General features: G+C 45.6%; 1 protein-coding gene across 1 annotated transcript in view; it reads left to right on the top strand.

Annotated features, from left to right (window-relative positions):
- The window catches only part of LAMA1 (laminin subunit alpha 1), a 164,877-nt gene that overhangs the window by 89,240 nt on the left and 53,733 nt on the right, over nucleotides 1-21,904 (top strand). The window contains exons 17-29 of the mRNA XM_073898513.1: nucleotides 774-901; nucleotides 2,326-2,412; nucleotides 3,121-3,332; nucleotides 9,618-9,724; nucleotides 10,037-10,217; nucleotides 10,825-10,961; nucleotides 11,614-11,850; nucleotides 13,203-13,346; nucleotides 13,876-14,055; nucleotides 15,465-15,650; nucleotides 16,137-16,264; nucleotides 16,926-17,046; nucleotides 19,393-19,530. Coding sequence (XP_073754614.1) covers nucleotides 774-901; nucleotides 2,326-2,412; nucleotides 3,121-3,332; nucleotides 9,618-9,724; nucleotides 10,037-10,217; nucleotides 10,825-10,961; nucleotides 11,614-11,850; nucleotides 13,203-13,346; nucleotides 13,876-14,055; nucleotides 15,465-15,650; nucleotides 16,137-16,264; nucleotides 16,926-17,046; nucleotides 19,393-19,530 — 1,986 coding nt within the window. The remainder of the gene's footprint in view (nucleotides 1-773; nucleotides 902-2,325; nucleotides 2,413-3,120; nucleotides 3,333-9,617; nucleotides 9,725-10,036; nucleotides 10,218-10,824; nucleotides 10,962-11,613; nucleotides 11,851-13,202; nucleotides 13,347-13,875; nucleotides 14,056-15,464; nucleotides 15,651-16,136; nucleotides 16,265-16,925; nucleotides 17,047-19,392; nucleotides 19,531-21,904) is intronic.

The raw sequence follows: 21,904 nt of genomic DNA, 5'->3' as shown, positions 1-21,904 counted from the left end.
GTTTCAAGGTTTGTTTTTAAGTTTTGTTAGGGTGGGTCTAGTATAACCTCTACTCTAGGGCAGGTGTAGCCCTACTGCAGAAGAGTTTTTCTTCTGGGGTCTCTACTGGGTGCTCTGGGCATTTAACAGAGACTCCCCACACTGGCTGGCTACAATTCTAGTGTCCCTGGCCTCTGCGTGAGTTCTTAATTTTTCAGCTGGCTGCATGGAAATGCACTCTATACATGAGAAGCTTGTATTCAGTAGCTATTTGAAGGGGTCTCCTGTGCAGATTTCTGGCGTTCTTATTCTGTGAAGCTCCGATTCTCTGCCCAAATTCCTGCAGTTCCGGTCTCCCCAAACTCAGACCTCTGTCTCCTCAACTCAACAAGACCCCCCACATTCTGCTTGGGTCTCCTCCCTCCCCCACCCGCTTAGCAAGGACCTGTGATCCCAGGGTTTCATCCTGTCACCTCCCTTCTCTCACCTTTGTTGTCTAGAGTCTGAAGGATGTTGTTCAATTTTGTTCCAGTTTCCTAGTTCTTTCCTACAGAAGGGCAAGTCTGGTAGTAGCTACTCTGACGTGGGCAGAAGTGAAAGCTTCCCATGTATACAGATGATACAAATTAAAATTTTGTATTAATCTGGAAATAGGCAACCCCTCCTCATGTAACAGAGTTTGGTGACTTGTTTGAGCATTTTTTTTTTCCACCCTGACTTCAAGTTATTTTTCGATGATTCAGAGAATCATTTAAGGAAACCTGAACTGAGTCTCATCCATGCGTGTGTTCTAGGCTTGCGAGCATAACACCATCGGGGACCACTGTGAGCAGTGTGCACCCGGCTTCTATGGGCTGCCTTCCCGAGGGACCCTGGAGGACTGCCAGCGGTGTGCCTGCCCCCTCTCCACAGCCTCCAACAAGTAAGCGTGGCACCCCCACCCGTGGAGCCAGCCTAGTGTGGCCAGACTTTGTGTGTGAAGAGAGTGTGCTTACCCAGTGGTAATTAGGATTAAAGATGGAGGGGTGAATTCTCTCTTTTTAAAAAGAACAAGTTGGGTGTATTAAATTATATAAGAAAGGTTATGTGATGGCAAGAAAATGTGCGTGCTTTGGTTCCTCATGGTCTAATGTTGCTCATTAGTTCTTTCAATGTATATCTGGTGTGCCTACCAGTAGGCTAGGAGGTATAGGGTACACAGAAATGAACAAAACTTTGTTCCTGGCCTTAAGGTGTTTTTAATATAATGACCAAAATATGTAAATATGAGGCTCATTGAAAATGGGCTGAATTCATTTCATGATTCAACCAGTATTTATTGAGTGCCTACTATACACGGAGTATCATGGCAGGTGCTTGAGTATCAGAGTGTTCATCCATGGCTGCTGGTCCCATGGGACCCACCATGTGGTCATGACTGTAGTGGAGGTATGTCCACTGTCAGGAGAGTAGGAATCTGCCTGGAGCGACTCTGAGGAAGCCCCTGATCTGAGGCGTGAAGGATGAAGGCCACGGAGATGGGCGTTTTGGGCAGAAGGAACTGAGTGTGCCAACACCCTTCTCTGTGGCCTTCATCCTTCAAGGATGAAGTTTGTGAAATCGCAGATGGTCCTTGAGCACAAGGCAGGAGTGGGTGGGAGGAACCAGTGATGCACAAGGCCTCATTTGCCGTGCTGGGGCCTGTGCGTCCCACAGGCCCGGATTTGAAAACCTATTTCTCTCTCACTGGCCTACACTTTAGGACTCTTCCTCCCTGCAGCCCAGAGAACTCCCCCATGGGGATTTTCATTTGAAACTCCACTGTGTAAAACAGACAACCAGGGCTACTCTGATGTAATCATAGAGGCCCCCCACCGTTGCCCGCATACCTCCCTTCACAGCCCCCCTAGACCCAGGAATAGAGGTGAGGGGACCTCATTGAGCAGTGGGGATCCTTTGGGGAATGTTGATGGGCTGTCACATGTAAGCTAGAGCTCACTCTTGGCCACTGTGGTTGGGGCTCTGAGGCAGCGCCAGGGAACCCATAGACGGGAGCTCGGCTTGGCCAGGAAGAGTGTCGGAGAAGGCCTCCTGGAGGAGATGGTGGCTGAGTTGGGCACAGGGGACAAGGTGAACCCAGGCAGAGAGGAGACAAAGTGGCTTCTGGGCTGAGGGACAAGCAGGAGCAGGGAGCGTCCAGTGCCCAGGAGAGAGGCTCATGAAGTGGGCTGCATGGTCGGGGGCCGGGCTTCTGAAGTGAAGAACGATTGAAAGTTTGTAAGGAGTGGTAAAAGACAAGGATTTTAAATGTTTAGAAATGCTGCGCCACGCATTGGAAAATTGTGTTCATTTGTAATGTTTTGACAGTTTCAGCCCCACGTGCCACCTAGAGGGTAGGGAGGAAGTGGTCTGCGACCGGTGCGCCCCAGGATACTCAGGAGCTTGGTGTGAGAGGTACTCTGTCTGCATCACTCAACTGATTTCCAAAAGTTGCATCAAACTTTTTTTTTTAATTAAATATCAATGATATGTGTTTCTTTTTAAATGTATAGGTAAGTATGATTTTAGAGTTTTGGTGTGTAATTATGATTTCCCATAATTATAGAGAAAAAATCAGTATGCCGATTAAAAAGCTAGTGTGAAAACTCCCCGGGGAATTTTTCAAGAACAGTATTTGGGCTCCTCGAGCTCATGTGAGTTCTCATCGATGACAATAGAAAACAACAAGGAGCCAGCGTGAACTGTTCCCACACTGAAATATCCCACTATCTGGATAGTTCCATAGTAGAGATGGTTTGATTTAATCGCTGTCTTCTGGCACCTGAAAGCCAACACTGTCTTTTCCCAGGTGTTAAGTCTCAGGTGCCCAGCTCTGGCCTAAGTCCCTGAGGGAGCCAGTCACACCCGTGGCATGCGGGTCCATTTGGCCGGAGCTGAGGGCACATCCGCTGGGATTTATGGCTCATTTAGGATACATTCTCTGTCTTCACAATGAGTGAAGGAAATCTGAATGTCTGAACTTGGTGTTGCATTGCTTCCCAATAAATCTTATGGAAAAAGAGTCCGTCTGATTTATTAACCATTCAGAGAATCCCTGGATGGTGGGGGTAGTGTCTAGAGGAAGTGCATTCATTTGGGTCCCTCTTTCAATCTTTTGTGCAGATGCGCAGACGGTTACTACGGAAACCCAACAGTGCCCGGGGAATCCTGTGTTCCGTGCAACTGCAATGGCAACGTGGACCCCTCTGAGGAGGGTCACTGTGACTCCGTCACCGGAGAGTGCCTGAAATGCATTGGGAACACAGATGGCGCCCACTGCGAGAGGTGTGCTGATGGCTTCTACGGGGACGCCGTGACTGCCAAAAATTGCCGCGGTGAGTGTGGGGGCTGTGAAGTCAGAGCCCTTACTGATGGCCACGTAAAGTCTCCATCTACTTACATGTGTCAGAAAGGGCTCAGCCTATGGGGTAACTTTATCTTGGTTGGCGCTTGTGTTAATACCAGTGTAGACCCAAGACCTCACTCTTCCTGGTGTGCCCTGCCTTAGCTTGATCCACTACCTACAGAGCAGGTCAGGTGGCCTGGAAAATTTAGGTGCCCTTCCACTGGTGCAGGAAGTGGTGCTTGATGGGACCGGGTGAAGGCAGTCGGGTCAGAGCCTGCAGTGTTAATGAGGGACGGGTTCAGGGGTCTCATGAGTCAGATGGGATTTCAAGATATGGGGTGGGAAATGGGAAGGCTCTATCCCTGGAGTCTCACAGATCTGTTCCTGAGCTACTGACTCTCACGTTGCTCCAGAGCTCTGCTTCCTTCCTTCCTGACATTATGGATCACTTAGAACCACTCGCTCAAGAAAGCAGGCTTTCCTATGCCTGAGATGACAGACTTGTAGCCTCAGGGCTGATACAGCCCTCAGATTTTTATGCACAGCTCTTGAAGGTGTGAAAGAGTAAAAATGGCAATTTTACATTATTTTTTTAAAGATTTTATTTATTTATTCATGAGAGACAGAGAGAGAGAGAGAGAGAGAGAGAGAGGCAGAAGGAGAAGCAGGCTCCCAAGGAGCAGGGAGCCCGATGCGGGACTCGATCCCAGGATCCTGGGATCATGACCCGAGCCAAAGGCAGACACCCAACCATCTGAGCCACCCAGACGCCCAATTTTACATTATTTTAATAATTTCCTATAAATGCGAAGCCCTGCTATGCTATTACAACATGGCGACACAAGAGGGTGCTAGCGATACAGGAAAGTTATTTTCCCAGGCACACCTCCAGAGAGGGAAAAGGCTTTGTAGCCTTGGGCCAGTCAACTTGATCTTGGCAGCACAGCCACCTTGATTGGTTATCATAGGAGGATAATTATGATAACTGGTATTTGTGTAAAGCTTCAAAGTCTACAGAATGCTTTCACTATATTCATGTCATTCCTTTTCATCTTTCCTGCAACCTTGATGATTCATCACTTCGTTCATTGGTCGTCTATTAACCATTTGTTACTTCCCAAGCACTGTCCTAAGTATCATCAGAGGAGTTGGAAAAATTTTGGCCCAGGTCTACTGGGGAGCTACATGTGATGGTGTGGAGGCAAAGCACACATGTGGATCTCAGGCTTTGGAGTCTGACTAATGTGGGTTAGAGCTGAGGGTTGGTCACAACCAACTGTGTGACATTAGGCAAATTTATTAACCTCTCTGAGCCACTATTTCCTCATACATAAAATGGACATAGTTTTATATATACATATATATATTATGTATACACACACATTTACATATATATTAAGGCCTTTGTGAGAAGTAATTGGGATAAAACTTAAAGTTCTGGAAATGAAATAAATGATAGCTATTTTAAATGCTAATAATAAAAAAGTGCTTTTTATTATTTTTCTATATTAATGCTGTCCAGTAGAAATGTAAACGACACATGTAATTTTAAATTTTCTAGTCACCACATAAATAAAATGATAGAGATGAAAGGTATTGCAGTAATACATCTTATTTTACCCACTTATAAAAGCAATATCATTTTGTCACATAATCAAATTTTTCAAGTATTAATGAGATATTTGCTTTCCTTGTTAAGGTTGAGTCTTCAAAATTCAGTGCATGCTGATATGAGGAATTTGAGAAACAAGAGAGATGATCATAGGGGAAAGGAGGGAAAAATGAAACAAGACAAAACCGGAGAGGGGGACAAACCATTAGAGACTCTTAATCTCAGGAAACAAACTGAGGGTTGTTGGAGTGGAAGGGGGGGGGGGGGGGGGGGGGGGTGGCTGGGTGTGGCACTGGGGAGGGTATGTGCTATGGTGAGCGCTGTGTAAGGCTGATGAACCCCAGACCGGTACCCCCGAGACAAATAATATATTATATGTTAATAAAAAAAATCAGTGCATGTTTTATAGCCTATTTCAATTAGGATGCTAAATTTTCATAAGAAACACTTGATCTGTATTTAGATTTCATAAAATTCATAGTTGCAAAAGGAAATTTACATATCCAAGTTGTTCAAATGTGTTTAAGTTTTTCATCATGACCAAAAAAATCATTTTCCTTTACATTTGCATCTACATTGACAAAACTGCTTCAGTATTTTGTGTGGAAAGTAGATCTTGGTGATGAACAGAGGTGGGGAGGAGGGTCAGAAGAGACAGGATTTGGGTCTGGGTCCGAGTTGTTGTCTGAGGACTTAGTTTAAGTGATATTAGAGCTCGTGTTCGTCTGTTGCATCAGCCACATCTGCAGGGGTCCGGAGACCCATGCGCACAGTGTCGATCTGATAGGACAGGCAGCTCTGCAGGGTGACGAGTGACCATCCCTGGGGTTTGCACAAAGCTCCATAAAGGCCCGGGATGGTGTGGGGCTGCCTCTGGAGGAAATGGCACTTGATGTGAGTCTTGAAGGATGGGTAGGAGATGCCCGGTGGGCTGACAAGTGGTGGGAAAGTGTCGTCCAGGCCTGAGGTGCAGAGTCTAGAAAGAGGGTGCTGGACAGTGAAAGGCAGGGTCAGGCCAGGGCAGGAGCCATGGCTGATGGGTGTGGACAGCGCTGGCCTGTGGAGGTTGTGCCGTCTGTCCCCGACCCCCGGTCACTTGAACAGGGACGGGGTCTGACCAGATCTCTGTTGAACAGTCAGTCTGGAACCGCTGCGGTGGACAGAGTGAACATGAGAGAAAAGGCCAGAAAAGAAACTTGCTGGGAAAGTTAATGAGGGCTTCCAGTAGAGCCTTTGTCATGGGGGTAAAGGTGAAGATAGAAACTAGAAACTGTCGGGACCCCTGGGTGGCTCAGTCCGTTGAGCATCCAGCTCTTGACTTCAGCTCAGGTCACGATCTCAGGGTTATGAGATCTAGCCCCACATTGAGCCCCGAGTTGAGCCCGGTATCGAGCCCCGTGCTGGGCTCTGTACTCAGTAGGAACCTGCTTGAGATTCTCTCTCTCCCTCTCCCTCTGCTCCTCCCCACCTTTCTCTCTCTCTAATAAATAAATCTTAAGAAAAAAAGAAAAAGAAAAACTAGAAAATCTCTGTGTTGACTGGAGGGTGGGAGGGGGTGAGGTCAGCACAGGCAGGATGGGGTCTGGGTCCAGGTTGGTGGCCCAGGCAGCTGGACTGGTTATAGACTGACACTGTCCGGGCTCTTTCTAGTCTCCAAACATTTACACGTTTTATTCTTTTCTCATTTCCTCTTTCCTGTCCCCCAGCTTTGATGAGTTGAATTCTTGTCATTTCCGGATATTTCACTAGAAATCCTCCCAGGCCTATAATAGGATCCCTCTAATGGACTTCCCAGAGGCCCCACGTGCAAATATACTGTTATATTTTACTAGGTTAACCCCGGTGGAAGCGTCAGTATTCAGTATTGCTGACATGGGAATTCCTAGGGGTTGGTTGGGGAGGCATTTGGATGTTCAGGTGTGCAGGAATCAGGGAAGAAATGGGGTCTGGAGAATCGTCAGCATTGATGTGCTAGTGGGTTTGGTGCATGTGGAATGGGTTGTCCAGGGCAGCAAGGGAGCAGCCAGGGAGGGAGAGGCTGTAGGAACCCCACCAAGCTCTACTGTTAAAGGAACCTTATATGAAATGTTAAGTGCTTATAATTTTTATATTGTGGGGTTCACCTGAAAACTAAAATATATGTAAATCACCTAGTAGTTACTGGAAGCTATTTTAAATTAATATTATTTACAGCAAGCAATTTTTTTAAAGATTTTACTTATTTGGGAGAGAGAGAGAGAGAGCATGAGCTGGGGGGGAGGGGCAGAGGCAGAGGGAGAAGCAGGCTTCCCGCTGAGCAGGGAGCCCGACATGGGGCTCAGTCCTAGGACCCCGGGGTCATGACCTGAGCCGAAGGCAGATGCCTAACTGACTGAGCCACCTGGGCACCCCTACAGCAAACAATTTTTTAGTAATAATTACTATTAGAATTGTTACCATGGAAAGACGACTACAGATAGCTGTGTGGCCTATGGCAAACGATATAATCTCTCTAAATTTTAGGTTTCACAGTGGAAAAGAGAGAAAGTTATAGTGCTTCCCTTGTCAGTTTTAATGAAGCTTCAATGAAATATACTGGAATGTGACCCAGGCACAAACGGACTGTACAATAAATGCAGTTTACTATCATCTATATTTTGTGGTGATCAATGGTGAACGTTGACTTTTCCCCGGAGGCAGGGGAAGCTTTGAATGAGACATGGGGTTGGGGTGGGTAGGGGGACACCGGAGGGGGAGACACAAGAAGGGAGGAAACCAGAGGTTGTCCCTTACCTCAGTGAGAGCGAAGTTTAAAAGGGAGGGAGTGGCCATGGGGCCCATCTCACAGGAGGACACAGCGAGATGAAGACCCAGAATGTGCTCTTTGAATTTGCTCCTGGGAAGTCCTGGGAGACTTTTCAGGAGGAGCGGGTTCAGCAGCCAAAAGGCAGGAGGGGCAAGTTGAATGGGAAGGGACAGCGACAGGGAGATGGGACCTCAGATAGACAGTTAAGTTGTGTGTGTGTGTGTGTGTGTGTGCGCGCGCGCACGTGAGTAAACGTGTGTGCGCGCATGTGAGTAAACGTGTGTGTGTGTGCGCACGTGAGTAAACGTGTGTGTGCGCACGTGAGTAAACGTGTGTGTGTGTGTGTGTGACGTTTTCTACAGGAGACAACTGAGAATAGTTGGATGCTGAGGAGTGTTTGAAAATACAGGTTTCATTATTTAGGTATGGCAAGGCCAGCAGTGACCAGGAGGAGGGGACACACCAAGGCATAGGAGGGGGTATTCGGGAAGCACCCAGGTTGGTCAGGAGGGGAAATGTGGGCTAGAGCCTTTGTTGTGGTTTCCTCAGGAAGGAAAGGGCAAGGCAGGGTAAGCAGGTTTAGGATTGGCTATTTTGAATAACTTCAGCAGGCCCTGGGGCAGGGCAGCTGTCCCTAATGGTCTGATGCATGGCCCTGGGGTGAGAGGTCAGAGGGATAGTGGAAGTGAAGCCCAAATGAAGGAGAGGGCCCTGTAAGGAGGCCTTTGTGGGTGTGTGCTCTGGATGGGGTTGTTTGCGTATGAAAGGCGTTCCGGCAGGCCAGCTCTTCACTTGCTCTAGGAACTGACTGGCCTTGGGAAGGGCAGTCTGTCGAGGGTCAGCAAGGCCCCCCCAGGAGGCGTGTTTAATACAAAAGTGAGTTGAGTGTTCAAAAGTAAGTCACAGGAACCGGCAGCGGTGCGTGGGGCCCCTAGCACTTCCCCAGCCTCCCACGGGGGGATTCCTAGATGGTCCACTTACACCGGGGAACACCTCCACAGGTGTCTTGGCCACAGTCCATTATGGAGGCAGAATTCTACTGCCTTTCCTCTGATCCTCAGCCTTCCAGCATCTACCACGGCTCTGGCCTCCCCTGCCGATCACTGCCACACAAAGTGTGCTTGGCTTGAGAGAATTTGTGGAGTTTTCCTTTTCTTACATCATTATCACGTATGACAGAGAGTGCACATTTCCTGAGTCCAAACATTCAAAGATAGTGCACATTTCTGGGGTATTTGGCCAAGAGCTGATTAGATATTTTCAATGAAGTGCATATTGACAGCTGTGCTATAAGTATCAATTAAACATTTCAGGAGCCATTAAATTGTATCACTTCGCAAAGGTGGGGGGCTTTGTAGTTTTGAACATCAGTCTTATGACTGTAGATAAAACTGAAATGTTTGACCTGAAGGTAAGTATATTGGAACTACAGGTGACTCGCGAGTTAGAACAGGGAAATGTTTTACATTAAACTATGAAATGTAATATTACCTATTTAGATTGTTATAACTGAGCTTTAAAATATTAAATACATATAAGATCAGAATAAGAACAGATGGCTAAATTGATTTTTAAATCTCCATTGCATGTTATTTATGAAGATTCGTTGATAAACATTGGTGGCTCATTTTTATGATTTCAAGGAATTCATGCAATTGGTTAAGATCGTTTGCTAATTGTTATCTTAACAGCTTCAGTGGTTTTTCTGTGTGTTGGCTCCTTCCAACAACCCTGTAAAAGTTATTGCAAAGTAATTTTTTCTTTTAGTTTTATGATTTGAAACATGAATGTTTAAAATTTTTCCTTTGGGGATTAAGGGATCTTACTACAACCATACCCAGAAATGGGCACAAATATGTCTCTTGTGTGTGTGTTAGCCTGTGAGTGCCATGGAAAAGGCTCCCTCTCTGATGTCTGCCATCTTGAGACCGGACTCTGTGACTGCAGACCCCATGTGACTGGACAGCAGTGTGACCAGTGCTTGGTAAGACGCCTGTGGCCGTTGCAGACATGAAAGTGTTTCGGTGATATCTATAATTGATACCTTGACCTCGGCCCGAATGAAATGCACTTCATGACTGCCAGAAAGAGCTACTGCCCCAAACACGGCTGGTGAATGCTGGGTGTCCTGACCTACAGAGTCTGTATTCGGTTTACAAAGAACTGGAGTGATGTCATGACCACTTTATGATTCTATGAAACATCCGATGTTTGATTTGGGAAACATGCTTGTAAGTATTAGTGGCTAACTAAAATGTACTTTGGCTTCCATGCTCCGGGTCCTCCTCTGCAACAGCCTGGCTATTACGGGCTGGATGCGGGGCCTGGGTGCCTGCCCTGTAACTGCAGCACGTCAGGCTCCTTGTCAAATGACTGCACCGAGGAAGGCCGGTGTCACTGCGTCCCGGGCGTAGCTGGGGAGAAGTGCGACAGGTGTGCACGTGGCTTCCACGCCTACCAGGATGGTGGCTGTACACGTAAGCTCCAGAACTCAGTATTTGAGGCTTTTTAGTAATTCCCAGACTTTTCTTTGCACTCTCCTTTGACTTCTAATTCTGTTACGTTCCTTCACTTGTTCTCTTTTTAACATGTAGGATTTCATACCTTTTGTTCTGTTTCCTGATCCCTATGCCTAATGCGTCTGTCATCTCTGCTAATTGTGGGGACTTAATCACTTCACTTAGCTCTAGTTTCCTCATCTGTAAAATAGAGAAGCTAATTATAGTTTCCATCCAGAAGTTACTTTTCATGTTGGACGTAGAGTCCTTAACATGGCATTTGGCACACAATAAATGTTCCAGAAATACTAGCTGCATCTGTTCTTCCCACCTATTTCTATTTCTCTGTCCTGATTACCCCTTTTCTAACAACATCTCTCAACAAGGAGGAACCTGTCCTGAGAGACATGGACAGGTCTTGGGAATCACGAGGTCTCTGTTAGGAACTAGAACAGTTTAGATAATTAATCAAAGGGAGAGAACCTTAGATAATTAATCAAAGGGAGAGAACCCATGGCATCAGCTGCGACCCCTTCGATTGCACGGGGGTCCTGAGGCGTAACAACACCGTGTGTCTCTGTTGCAGCCTGTGACTGCGCTCACACACAGCACACTTGTCACCCGGAATCGGGGGAGTGTATCTGCCCTCCTCATACTCGGGGCGCCACCTGTGACGAATGTGAGGCCGGATACTGGGGCCACGACCTAGAGCTTGGATGCCAGGTACGCACCGCCATCTGCATCTTCTTAACTGGGAAGCACTTTGTTGGAGCAAGTTTCACTCCTTCTCTTTCATCCATGCACTTGACCTTGACCTGCTGAATGGCTCCATGGTTTATATTTAAAACTCAGTACGGGTTTAGGCATCCAGGTGGAAGAAGCAGCTGCCTTAAAGCACATTATTCTAAGTTTTTTTTTAAGAACCCAGCCGTGAAATGGATGGTTTGGAAACTTTAGTGCTCTTTAAACCTACGCTGCCGTGTACTTGATCTTCCAGGAGGAGGGCAGAAGTCACTTTATTGGGGGGTTACAGCCCAGCTTCAACGGTTCTATTTTCAATGTAGCTTTCCTCAGTTGAACTTGGATATGGTTTGCGTTTTAAAACCAGACTTGCCTTTGATGTGTAAGATGCTGCTGCTGGGTTGGCGTCAGGTCACAGGGTCAGCCCAGTGCGCATGGGCCCCAGCGAGGCACAGCTGTCTAGCCTGGCAGCCGCTGCCTCCTGATTGACAAAGTGAATCCTTGCAGCCATAGTGAAGGAGACTCACGTATTTGTATGATGTCCCCACGGTTAGTGTTTTCTCCTGTAATCCCAACACGTGTGCATTATGCGAATGTATAAGCCACCATTTTATTTGTGAGTTTATTTTCCCAGGCCTGCAACTGCAGTGGTGCTGGGTCTACCGGTCATGGATGCGATGTGCTCACTGGCCACTGCCGATGCAAGCCTGCCTTCGGTGGCCCAGGCTGTCATCAGTGCTCCCTGGGGTACAGACACTTTCCAGACTGTGTGGCCTGTGACTGTGACCCGCGAGGGACATTGGCAGACACCTGTGATGAGGAACAGGGTCTGTGCAGCTGTGCAGAGGAAACCGGCAGCTGCTCTTGCAAGGTAACGGCATTCCGCTCTCTCCCCCTCACTCATCACTATGACTTTGGGGCTTTTAACTATTTAAATCAGGGGTGCCGGTTGAACGTCTCCCTTTGGCTCGGGTCATGATCCCGGGGTCCTGAGATCGAGTCCCGCGTCGGGCTCCCTGCTCAGCGGGGAGTCTGCTTCTCCCTCTCCCTGTCTAATAAATAAATGAAATCTTTAACCATTTAGATCAGCAGCTAGGTTTTAGACACTTTTCATAGTGAGTCCGCACTCCCTTCTAGGTTTAAATTCCATGTAGGCTCTTCGAGAACAATGGATGATTCTTTAAATGGAATTTTTACTGGTTATTATGAGTGTCAGATGATAGAACTGAATCGAAACACACTCTGAGTTTTCTGTCAGGTGTTCCAGTGGGCTGAGCAGCCGGTCTGTCCTGAGTAAACAGCTGAAACAGGTAACACAGGGCTTCAAGAAGATGTGTGATTCGGGGTGCCTGGGTTAAGTGTCCGACTCTTGATTTCAGCTCAGGTCATGATCTCAGGTCAGCGTGGAGCCTGCTTGGGATTCTCTCTCTCCCTCTGCCCCCCTTAAAAGAATTTTTAAAATATAAATAAATAGAAGATTTGTGATTTTCTAACTGGTAAGTAATTATTCTTTTGTATGTGCTGGCCAGAATGAAGGAAATTTGTGTGTGTTATTTTCCTGACAGGTAAGATGTCAACATCATGTTTAATTCCATGTGTTTCCACTGATTTCCCCATTGTGCTTTGTTATTAGGAGGTAATTGGCTACCTCCTCTGGTGCTTTTCCAGGTGCTGGTGATACAGAAGAGAGAGAAAGTAGTGGGCTGATCAGTGACTAGGGATGAGGAAGGGAAAGCTCATCAGATACTATGGCCTGGGAGTAATGGAAACATCAGTGAATGTATTTTTGGCTTACCCCATTGGCAATAGCAGCTTTCATTATAGACGGTCAGAACAGGAGGGGCCTGCCTTAGTGATCACCTGGTCCGTGGCCCGCCACCTGGCCAGTCATCAGAGTCACCTGGGGCCTCAGGGAGGTGTCTCAGGGAGGTTCACTCCAGGAGAGGCTCATCAGGGAATCTATATTCCCAAAGCTTCTGAGATGATTCTGCTGATCATCCGCATCTGGGAATCACTGGCAGTGCCTGAGAGGGTGGATGTTCCTTGAGGTTAGGGAGCTTGCCTAGTGAAACAGCTGCTTTGGGGATGTTTGTGGGTCCCAAATTATTTTTGTGTTTTATTTCATTTCTGCTCAGAGACCTCATGTCTCTCTCTCTCTCTCTCTCTCTCTCTCTCTCTATTTTTCCAGGTAAAAATAAACGAGTCTTGCTTTCTCTCCTTTAGGAAAATGTGTTCGGTCTTCATTGCAGCGAATGTCGAGCTGGTACCTATGCCCTCCGTGCGGATGACCCTCTGGGATGTAGCCCCTGCTTCTGCTTTGGGCTGTCACAAGTCTGCTCAGAGCTGGAGGGTTATGTGAGGACGCCGGTAAGTTACACATGCGGGAAAACGTGCTCATGTGCTGTTTTAAAACCCTGCCTCCCTCCCTACCCCCCCATGGAAGTTGGGTGACTATAGGGGAGATAGTCAAGAACTTACTTTAAATTTTGCTCTTATGGGCATCAGAAATTCCAGGAAGCTAATCTGGGTTCATTATGAATCCGAGCTCTGTGTCTGCCATCCGAGGAAATAAATGAAGCTGGAACTAAAGTGCTCAGGGTTGCTTCTGAGCTAATCTATCAAAAGCTTTCATTGCAGATAAAACTGCAACACACAACAGCTTCCTTCCTATGACTGAATCCTGCCCCAATAGAGCAATAGTTTGGCCCTAAATGCAATAGTGTAAAACACACGCAGTTTTCCTATTAACCCAGATGTTGGAGTTTGAAGGAAATGTCTCTGTTACTCCTGTTTTAATACTGAAGCTGTCTGGTCTGTAAAACAGCAGTAGAAGCTGACGAATCGAAGGTGAGGAGTGAATTTGTGCTCTCAGGTTTTCCTCCCCTTCCATGACCAGGTAACGCTGGGCTCAGGGCAGCCCCTCCTGCGTGTGGTTTCTCAGAGCAACCTCCAGGGTACGGCTGAGGGGGTGTATTACCAGGCCCCTGACATCCTCCTGGACGCTGTGACCGTCAGGCAACATGTCCACGCAGAGCCGTTTTACTGGCGGCTGCCAGAGCAGTTCCAGGGAGACCAGGTGAGGCCCCCCACCTGGCCTAGAGCCAGTCCACATTTCCCGGAGGAGACAGGTGTCACTTGAAATCATGATGGACTGTTAGCTGACCCTTAACCGAGGTGCTTATCCCCTCTGGGTGGAGATGGAGAAGTTTAACACTTATAAAAATACCCCCAGATGTATATGGCTCTCAAGTAATTTTCATGCGAAAGTCTTTTAGGGGCACCTGGCTAGCTTAGTCAAAAGAGCATGCGACTCCGGATCTTGGGGTCGTGAGTTAGAGCCCTGCATTGTGTGTAGAGATTACTTAAAAATAAAATCTTAAAGTCTTTTAAAAATCATGTTATTTTCCTCCTTCCTCAAGCAGTCCTTCAATAAACACTTTTCATTTTTATTAACATAAGCTCAGGTGCTGTGGTTCTTCTCAACAGATCGATACTCATTTAGGGGGAAAGTAATACCCTACTATAACAGGGTATTTAGGACATCACTTGCATTTTTGTTTAAATAAACATTGGAATCTTTGTGTGAAATCACCCAGATCTTTAAATTTGCCAATATGTATCCAGTGTTCCCATAGTTCTAGGTCCTTTTTAATTCAAAGGAGCCTGAAAATAATCAGGGCAATTACCACACTGATTTGTTACCTTTACTTCCTTTGGTGCCAAGGAGAGGAAGCTGAGGGAGGTGACGTCTGTGGCCTTGATGGGGGTGGGGGCTTCACGGGTGTATGCTCCTCCCCAGACTCATTGAGTTGTACACCTTAAATATGTACAGCTTTTTATATGCCAGACATGCCTCAATAAAAGTTTTTTTAAAACATCACTTAAAAAGCTATGGCTTGAGTTAACTTAATAATCCCTAATTAGAATTAAAAAGAGACAAATTCGGGGCACCTGGGTGGCTCAGTTGTTACACGTCTGCCTTCGGCTCAGGTCATGATCCAGGGTCCTGGGATCGAGCCCCGCATCGGGCTCCCTGCTCCATGGGAAGCCTGCTTCTCCCTCTCCCACTCCTCCTGCTTGTGTTCTGTCTCTCGCTGTGTCTCTCTGTCTCTCAAATAAATAAAATCTTTAAAACAAAAACAAAAACAAAACAAATTCCAGGGTGCCTGGGTGGTTCCGTTGGTTAAGCAACTGCCTTCAGCTCAGGTCATGATCCTGGAGTCCCAGGATCGAGTCCGGCATCAGGCTCCTAGCTCAGCAGGGAGTCTGCTTCTCCCTCTGACCTCTCCCCTTTCATGTTCTCTCTCTCTCTCTCTCTCTCTAATAAAATCTTCTCTTTTTTTAAAGACAAATTCCAGACAATGGATTCCACCCTTGTGATGTATTTTTAAGACCCAGGATTTCTTGCAAATGGCAGCAGGCTTGTAATGAAATAGTTTTAAGCCAGGGCTATGTCAGAGAAGTAAATCATTTATGATCCCCTAGCTCCTGGCCTACGGTGGCAGTCTGAAATACAGCGTGGCCTTCTATTCTTCCGACGGCATCGGCACCTTCAACCTTGAGCCCCAAGTGTTCATCAAAGGGGGCCGGACCAGAAAGCAGGTCATTTATGTGGACATGCCCTCCCCAGAGAACGGAGTACGACAAGAGCAGGAAGTGGGAATGAAAGAGGTGACGATGTCCTCCTTTCCTACGCGCCCCTTAACGGTGTGGAGTTAGCTCTGGATGCAGTGGAATCCCAAAGCTGCTAATAGAGTGAGCTAGAAGACCTGGGAGTCAGAATTCCAGTGGGCTTAGCAAGATTTGTAAAAACAATTCAAATTCCATATGTTCAAGAACCGTACACTAGGCTTATGTTACCTTGGTTCGAATTGCATCCTAAATCCTTTATGTGTGAAATCGTGGTGCACACGTTTCCATCTGTGTGGATGTAATGGTGCAAAGTCGACTTGCTGGGCTCTGCGGACGGTCGGCCGCCCGGCGGGCAGTGCACAGGTGACACATGTCTGCTGCTCCATGCAGGGGGCACCGCGGCTGCTGCCCCAGGAGCTGACAGAGCGGGCTCCCTTCCGGAGACATTTATAAGAGAATTACTAAGTTCATAAGCCTCTGAGGATTTGTAATCAGAATGTAATTGAGGGTGTTTCTCATCCACAGACTTTTTGGAAGTATTTTAACTCCGTTTCTGAAAAACCTGTCACACGCTCCGATTTTATGTCTGTTCTTAGCAACATTGAGTACATCCTCATCAAAGCATCTTATGGTCAAGGATTACAGCAAAGCAGGTACTCGGAACCTTCTAGAATGAAAAAAACTTTTTCTATTTGAAATCAAACTGAAGAGATTTGATTCACCCTTATTACTTCGTATCTTTATTAGTGTGTGTATATGTGTGTATTTGTGTTCCTCACCAAAACTTTATTAAATATTATATATTTATTAAATATGAAATATGTGGAAAATGACCTAGATTATCCACCCCCCAATTAATGTGGATATAAAATATAAGTACATAATGGTGATAGCTTAGATGAGGTTAAAATATAAATGAAACAAAACAAAAAAAGTTCTATTTTCTGCCCTTAAATTTCAATGACATTTCATTTCTTTGTCATGACACATCAAGAATGCTGTCAGTTGCTCATTTAGTACTTATCCCATAAATGGAAGCAACTGGGTTATGGCCAAACTAGTGCTGCAGGAGTTGTTACTTTGTGTAATATTATTTTTAAGTTCTAACATGTTGGCAGGGGCCCGTCACTGTGTAATGACAGGACTAATGTGCTCTTACACATTCCCTTTATAATCGGGTTGGAGCTACTCCCAAACTTGCAGGAAAGCTCTGGCTTAATATATGTGCCAATTCATTATATAATGTGCTAGATTTCTAGAAAGTGTCTTTCTCAGTATTAATGTTCCCTCTCACACTTCTTAACGGTTTCACAGAATCTCAAATATTTCAATGGAGGTTGGCAGGAAGTCTGGAGAATTGCACCCAGGACAGGAGGTGGCATCCCTCCTAGAGAAGTGTCTCTGTCCTCCTGGCACAGCTGGATTCTCATGTCAGGTAGGCAGACTATGGTTAAAATCCACTACCTGTAATGATGTACTACATGTTGGCTAATTGAATTTATTTTTTTTAAATTTTTTTTAAAGATTTTATTTATTCATTTGACAGAGAGACAGCGAGAGAGGGAACACAAGCAGGGGGAGTGGGAGAGGGAGAAGCAGGCTTCCCGCAGAGCAAGGAGCTCGATGTGGGGCTCAATCCCAAGACCCTGGGATCATGACCTGAGCCAAAGGCGGATGCTTAAGGACTGAGCCACCCCGGCACCCCAAGGCTAATTCAATTTAAGTAAAAAAGAAAAAGAGGGCGCCTGGGTGGCTCAGTTGGTTAAGCGACTGCATTCGGCTCAGGTCATGATCCTGGAGGCCCAGGATCGAGTCCCACATCGGGCTCCCTGCTCAGCAGGGAGTCTGCTTCTCCCTCTGACCCTCTTCCCTCTCGTGCTCTCTCTCTCTCATTCCCTCTCTTTCAAATAAATAAATAAAATCTTTAAAAAATAAATTAATAAAATCAGTCCATTTAAAAAAAAAAGAAAAAGAAAAGAAAAAAAATAAAATCCATTACCTGGTTCTGAGCTGAAATAGGCTTGTTACAGCAACTCCTAAGTGATGATCAGAATTTGTATGAATTATATAAGTTTTCTCTTTGAAAAAACTTAATTATGGTTAAATACTGCATAAACATAAACTTTACTGTCCTAACCACTTTTAAGTGTATCGTTCAGTAGTGCTAACTGATTCACACTGTTGTACAACCAATCTCCGGGATTCTTCATCTTGCAAAACTAAAACTCTGTACCCATTAAACACTAACTCCCCGGTCTCCTTCCCCATAGCCCCTGATAATCACCATTCTACTTTCTGTCTTAGTGAATTCAACTACTCTAGGACCTTCATTTAAGTGGAATCATGTAGTATTTCTCATTTATGACTAGCCTAATGCTGTCAAGGTTCATCCATGTTGTAGCATGTATCAGAATTTGCTTCCTAAGGCTGAATAATCCAATTGTATGTATATATCGCATTTTTTTTTTGTTAATGCATCCGTCAATGGACACTTGGGTTAACCTTTTGCCTGTCATGAATAATGCTGCCAAGAATATGGCTATACAGTATCTCTCCAAGACCTTGATTTCAGTTCTTTGGGGTTTATGCTCAAAAGAATTGCTAGGTCATGTGGTAATTCTGTTTTTAACTTTTTGAGTAGCTGCCATACTGCTTCCCAAAGCACGGTCCCATTTTATATTCCTACTGGCAATGCACAAGTGTTCCATTTTTTTTCTATATCCTTGACAACTCTGATTATTTTCTGTTTTTGGTAGTAGTTATCTTGGTGTGAGGTGGTATCTCATTGTAGTCTTGATTTGCAGTTCCCTAATGCTTGATGTTGAGCATCTTTTCAGGTGCTTATCAGCCAATTGTATCTTCTTTGGAGAAATGTTTATTCAAGTTGCAACACTGTGATTTATAAGAAGAAATAGCTATTTGGTCTTCATCCCCCATTTCCTAGCACAGAGTTCTTAAATGCTTAGAATTTCCTAAGAGATGAGATCTATAAAAATGTCTTTTGTTATATTCATGAGGTAACTTTTGAAAAGCTCCTAGATCATCTAAGGATGGAGGCTGGTCACCAAAAGAACCAACCATGTGTTTGGAGAACTTTTAGTCCTATCCCCAGACCTCAGGGGAGAGGAAAGGGGCTGGTGCTTGAATCAGTTGCCAGGAGCCAATGATCGCCTCACTCATACCCATGTAAGGAAGAGTCCATAAAAGCCAAAAGGATAGAGTTCAGAGAGCTTCCTGGTTGGTGAGCACGTGTATTGCCTAGAGAGGGCCTGGAAGCCCCAAGGCCCCTTCTCCGCACCTTGCCCTGTGCCTCTCTTCCATCTGGTTATTCCTGAGTTACATCCTTTCATAATAAACCAGTGACCTTGTAACTAGAATGGTTCTCTGAGTTCTGAGCTCCACTCTAGCAAATTAATCAAACCCAAGGAGGGGGTCGTTTTAACCTCCAATCTGCAGCCTGTTGTCAGAAGCACAGGTGACAACCTGGACTTGTGACTGGCATCTGTAGTTGGGGGGCAGGGCCGATCTTCTAGAACTGAGCCCTTAACCAGTGAGATTGGATGCTATCTCCAGGTAGGTAGTGTCAGAATTAAATTGTGGGACACCCAGCTGGTGTCCAAACATTGCTTGGTGTGGGGAAGAAACACCCGCACAACAGAACTGGTCACAGAATATATTGATCATACCTGGTGATCAGAAGTAGAATTGGTGTCAGAATCGTTACAAGTCCTCTGTCCATTGTTTTAATCATGTTTGTTCATTTCCTTTTGCATGCGCTCAGGACTGTGCACCTGGTTATCGCAGGGGGAAGCTCCTGCAAGGCGCGAGCCGAGGACGCCGTCCTCTGCTTGCCCCTTGTGTGCCCTGCAATTGCAACAACCACAGTGATGTCTGTGACCCTGAAACTGGGAAGTGTCTGGTAGGTTTGTTTGTGTGGGTTCTCAGAGGAGGCACTGAGCCTTTGAATTTCTGCTCCAGAGTCCTATCAAGTTCATGGTTTAGAGAGAGCCTAAATTTAACTGTAACATACATGTAAATTTCCTTCAGAAAGGCTCAGAAGTCAGACATTGTTAGTGCAAAATCTTTTATAAGTCTTAGTTTCATGAATTTGTTTGTGGGCATCAGTTTGGGAGTTAGTTAAGTGTACTTGCAGTATTGGTGGTTGTAGTCAAACTAGATGAGACCTCTGTGTCATAGAATTGGGAGGGCCACCTGGGGGTCTTAAAATATGTTAATGCCCATGTTGCAAATTTGTTTCTCTCCTTGCATTTTTTTGAAAAAATACTTTCTTGATGTCTTAGTATGCTTGTGCTTCTCAGTCACCTCTCCCTTGTTAAAAAAACAAAATTCAAAATTTGAGGATATAACTGGCTTTATTGAGTGATTCATGAATTAGGCAGCATCCCACCTATCAAGGTAGAGGGGAGCTCTGAGGAGTTGTACAAAACAAAAACTTTTTTTAGGGAGGAGGGTGGGGCAAGGAAGTTATCAGCAAAAAGAAAGGATTGTTCCAGACAAAGTCACTTTCCCTTAGATGGGAGGGCAGGGGTCTTATTAGGTGGATGACTTCATCTTCCTTTCTGGAGATGAAGGGCCCACGTGACAGGTTACCTCAGTGATGCCGATCAGAAAATTCCTGACTGGGCTACACAGGTTGTGTTCTTTCTTGGGGTGGTTGAAACTGTAGTTAGGCTCTGTATTAGCCCCAGTTTGGTGTCTTGGCCTAAGTGATGCCATGTTGGGCCTGTGGTTTTCTTTTTAACACCCTAGACCAAGATTGGTCTCAGAAACGTAAGGAGAACTCTGATCACTGCAAAGAAATGGCCCAGATGGAAGTCTTGTGGCCTTGTGGCCTTGACCAAAGACAAACTCTTGTTAAGTGGAATCACGTAGTATTTCTCATTTATGACTAGCCTAATGCTGTCAAGGTTCATCCATGTTGTAGCATGTATCAGAATTTGCTTCCTTAAGGCTGAATAATCCAATTGTATGATTATGTAATCTGACAAGGCCTTACTGATAACCTAGAATAATCTGATATTCTTTCCCTACTCTGGAAATTTTTTTTTATAATAACTCTTGTAGAAACATTGGTTACTTGTATAAATTGCGCCAAGACCACCTCACCTCAGGTAAAATAACTCAATGAAGGGAAATGAGCTGCTCGCCAAGAAAGACCAAGAAAGACCCACCTGAAGCCTTAGAGCTCCTGGATGTGGCCTAGTCACAAGGAATGGGTTGAAGGAATTAGGCAGGCTCCCAGCTGGACTGCAGCCCCTCTAGATCTGTCTTCTTCTATTTGGATGCATTTTTTATCTGTGGAATCGAAAGGTCATTTCCATCGGGGACACTGCTGAACTATGGCAGTGCACAGGTGAATTTGGAAACTGAAGTACAGCATGATTATCCTCCATTAAAAAGATACGTGTTAACCTTTGCTGACTCCATTATATACGTGGAATTAAAGGATCATTCCCCAGGTAAAACGGCCTTACTGAAGATGCAGATAGCTACAACACTATTAAAAAAAAAAAAAAGTATTCACTTTAATCAGCTCATGCTCCAGGCAAAAAGTCCTAATAGAGAAAATGAGAAAATCTCATTTAAGGATTTAAGGAGAATTGATTTCAGGCAACTTAAATCGAGATGCAATTAGCTGGGAAGGTCCCTTGGCGAGTCCTGGGGACAGAGGTCTCATGGACACTTAAAGAAGTTGATCAGTTCTTTCACACTGCATCCTTCCTTGGTGCACTGTTTTAACAAGATTAAGTACTCCTAGGACATTAAATTACTCCCCTGCCTTCCCTGGCCGGAATCCACCAGAACGAAGTCTAAGATCAGCAGCTGACCTGTCGATTCGTAACCAAGAAAGAACACAGCCTACGTATCCCAGTCCAGGAAAGACTGTCCCAGGCAAGAAGTCTCCCTAGCATCAACAGAGAGCTCTGGGACAGCTCCCTGCTCTGGGAGGAGAGGCTGGCCAGATGTTACCTGGAACCCATAAGAGCTCTCAGCTGGATCTGTTCATTTTTACAGTACACAACAATGGATACACCTGCTGCAAAGCGGCTTAAGTCTGAACTACAGCATTCAAGCCAGGCAGTTATTTAATGAATGTTTACACACCTCCAGCCATGGGAAGCTCACTCCCACAGCAGCTCAGCTCATCTTGGGGCAGCCCTGATCATTCCTGGAATTGGTGCACTTGAATCTTTGGAGCCACTAGGACAAACCACTAGGTCAAGTTTGTGCATGAAAAATGGCAGTATCTCATCTAGTAACCCGTGAAACGG

Source organism: Callorhinus ursinus, unplaced genomic scaffold, assembly GCF_003265705.2.
Source record: "Callorhinus ursinus isolate GAN/ISIS: 27379988/994484 unplaced genomic scaffold, GSC_fseal_2.0 scaffold11, whole genome shotgun sequence".
Taxonomy (NCBI): Eukaryota; Metazoa; Chordata; class Mammalia; order Carnivora; family Otariidae; genus Callorhinus; species Callorhinus ursinus.
Note: the sequence above shows the minus strand (reverse complement) of the source record. Positions and strands in the feature narration are given on the sequence as shown.